This window comes from Mesitornis unicolor, unplaced genomic scaffold (genome assembly GCF_000695765.1).
Source record: "Mesitornis unicolor isolate BGI_N332 unplaced genomic scaffold, ASM69576v1 scaffold8102, whole genome shotgun sequence".
NCBI lineage: Eukaryota > Metazoa > Chordata > Aves > Mesitornithiformes > Mesitornithidae > Mesitornis > Mesitornis unicolor.
Window position 1 is genome coordinate 23,926 of NW_010168451.1, and position 2,575 is coordinate 26,500.

The following is a 2,575-nucleotide window of genomic DNA, read 5'->3' on the forward strand; positions in this document are numbered from 1 at the left end:
TATTAGCCAAAGTAACATACCCACAACCAACACAGCCAGACTGGTTTTAGAAAACTAGCAAATATAAAAAAAGTTCCTCTTAATAATATTTTCCCCCCACCCCATTCTTAAAACTGCACCATAGGTCCACACTCAAGAAGGATACCACAAGGACATTTCCAAAGGCCTAACCAGCAAATTTCAGAAATTTTTTCCAGAAACTTCATGTTGCTGCAGTATCACTTATCTGGGGTAAGCAACATATACTGGGATGTCACTGTTTATACTTCCAGCCTCTTGTCTGCTCTTTTTAGAAAAAAAAACAACAAACATTCTTGAGTTTAAACTGCCTGAGTGCAAGGCAAGCACTTTGACCCCATTTGAGGGTAGGAGCATGTCCAGAGCTGTTTGTGCTGTCAGGAGGGTACTGCAATTCAGTTTCCCCCTTGCTGACCTCACCACCCAGCTCTGGAAGCAGATGGATTCTGCCCAGCAGAATCTGCAACCAGCAGTACAGCAGTGCCCTAAAAGACACCAGTACTAACAGTCAGGTTTCTGTTTCCATGAGCAGCTCAATCCAGTTGGAGCTCACACATTCAATAACTGGTAAAGGAGACTATTTGGGTACAAAAATTTAACCGTAGAGCATAGCAAGGTTCTGGAGCTTAGAAAGGAATAAATCAGGCACCAGAATCACAGAATGGGTATCTTGCTAATCACCGAGTAGCGCTTAATTTTCAGAGGAGACTTCAACGTTAGATCTCATTTTGAAAATAAAAAAAAAGGCAAGTAGCACTGCCTTTAACCAGTCCATCAAGTAACACAGTAACTCCAGACATCATAGGGAGAAAAGGGAGGGGTTTTGCACGGGAGAGGGGCCCTAGGCCAACTCCTTTCTCTCCCTTCTGCAAGAATTATCCCCTCCGTTGCTAGGATGATTTAAAGGGCACTTCACCAACCATTCTGTTGAAGTCCTTCTTTCCCGAAGTTGTCTTCAGTGTTGGTCTGGACCAGAGGCAAATCCTTCAGACAAGTTAGTGCGGGCGGCTGCTGGACTCCAGATGGGAGCGTTTGCCAGCTGCTAGCACGTTGCTGCTCTCAGTTTGTTCAGGGAATGGGCGCTTGTAGGTCCGACCGTGTCCGTTCACGGCCCCTCGCTGCCACTTGCAGATGTCTCCGTTGAGGATATCTTGAATGTGCTGCACTATCAGGTTTATAGCAACTGCAGGAAGGAATGGGAAATACAGGACACATAGGCTATGCAGAAAATGTGGAGCATCCAGCCCTGTTCAACTCAAGTTTTAACAGCAAGCCCTTAAACTATACCTGCCCTTCGCAGTGAGGTCAGACCTCACCAGGAACCAGCAACTGCGACACCAGCTTTAACACTGGTGTCCTGCTCTGCATCGCCAATCACACATCACCTTTTTCAGCCCTCTCCAGGCTGAGCAGCTCCCTCCCCTCAGCCCTCCAGCAAGCAAGGGAAGCTTAGAAGCAAGGAAAGCAGCCAAGGCAGGGGTGTGCCACCTCTGCTCCCTTCCCAGCCCCAAAGGTGGTCTCCCCAGGGAAATCAGGCAGAGAACCAAACTCCCTTTTACCCATGTTGTCAACTCCTCGGGGGATGATCACATCCGCGTACTTCTTTGTCTGCAAAACAGCAACAGTTGTGGAGACTTAATAGGAAAAGCCAGCTTTATTCTAGGAAGAAGCCACCAAATGCCTGCAACCTGAGGGCACAATGGAGGGGCTTCTGTGGACTGTAAGTTAAAGCTCTCAGTCATGGTAACACCTAAATGAATTGAGAAGTCACACTGGTTAACGTGCACTGGATTAAGGTCAGGGATTGTTCTTGCTGCCCCTTTGCAGTGAATCAGCAGGTAGAAGCAGTAGGTCAAGTGTGGAGTACTGCTTTTACGCTTCTGAAGAGTGCGCTGCCTTCAAATGGGTCACTTGCTTTGAGGCTGAGGTCTGTTCACTAAGAGCTGGTTCTAATCAGCATTTCACGAGCCATTATGAAATCTCTGCCGACAGCCAAGGTACCAACGCGCGTGTGAAATTCCCTCCTGCCTCTGATGACATTTTATTGATCTGTATCACCATAGAGGCCCTCCTTATAAAAAGGCTGGCGGATCCTGCATTTCTAATGAGTACTTTTACAATCCCAAATTGCTTTGATCTAGAGCGAGAGGTACTTGAGCTGGCCTTTTCCATCTTCTTTAATCCACATACAGGATTTTGTTCTCAGAGGGTTTTTAACAAATTAATTTGATTATGTGAGCACCTAACTTGTTCCTGCATTATATGGCACAGCAAGTAGATGCTGTAGTGGTCTGCCCCAGGTTTTCACCAGCATTCCTTGTTGAGAGAGTTTGCTGGAAACCAAGCTCCTCTTTCTTCCTGCAAGACTTAAGAATAAATGCAGGGTGGGAGTGTTTCAGTCAAAGGGACCTATGCTAAAACAGCCATGGCAGCAAGCACTGGGAAAACGTGTGCAGCCTCTAGGGATTTTCATGGTGCTCTGCAATACAAGGCACCAACCATTTAAATTCCTCGAACAAGCAGCTTGTAATGGTTACATAGATGAGGCAGAGGGAAG

The 2,575-nt window shown here is 46.7% G+C and overlaps 1 protein-coding gene across 1 annotated transcript in view; it reads right to left on the reverse strand.

Moving 5' to 3' along the window:
• Window positions 1–906: 906 nt before the first annotated feature.
• UCK1 (uridine-cytidine kinase 1) overlaps window positions 907–2,575 on the reverse strand; it is a gene marked incomplete at its 5' end in the record, with an annotated part of 3,322 nt that continues 1,653 nt past the window's right edge. The window contains 2 exons of the mRNA XM_010179016.1: window positions 907–1,201; window positions 1,578–1,626. Of these exons, the coding sequence (XP_010177318.1) occupies window positions 1,014–1,201; window positions 1,578–1,626 (237 nt within the window). The remainder of the gene's footprint in view (window positions 1,202–1,577; window positions 1,627–2,575) is intronic.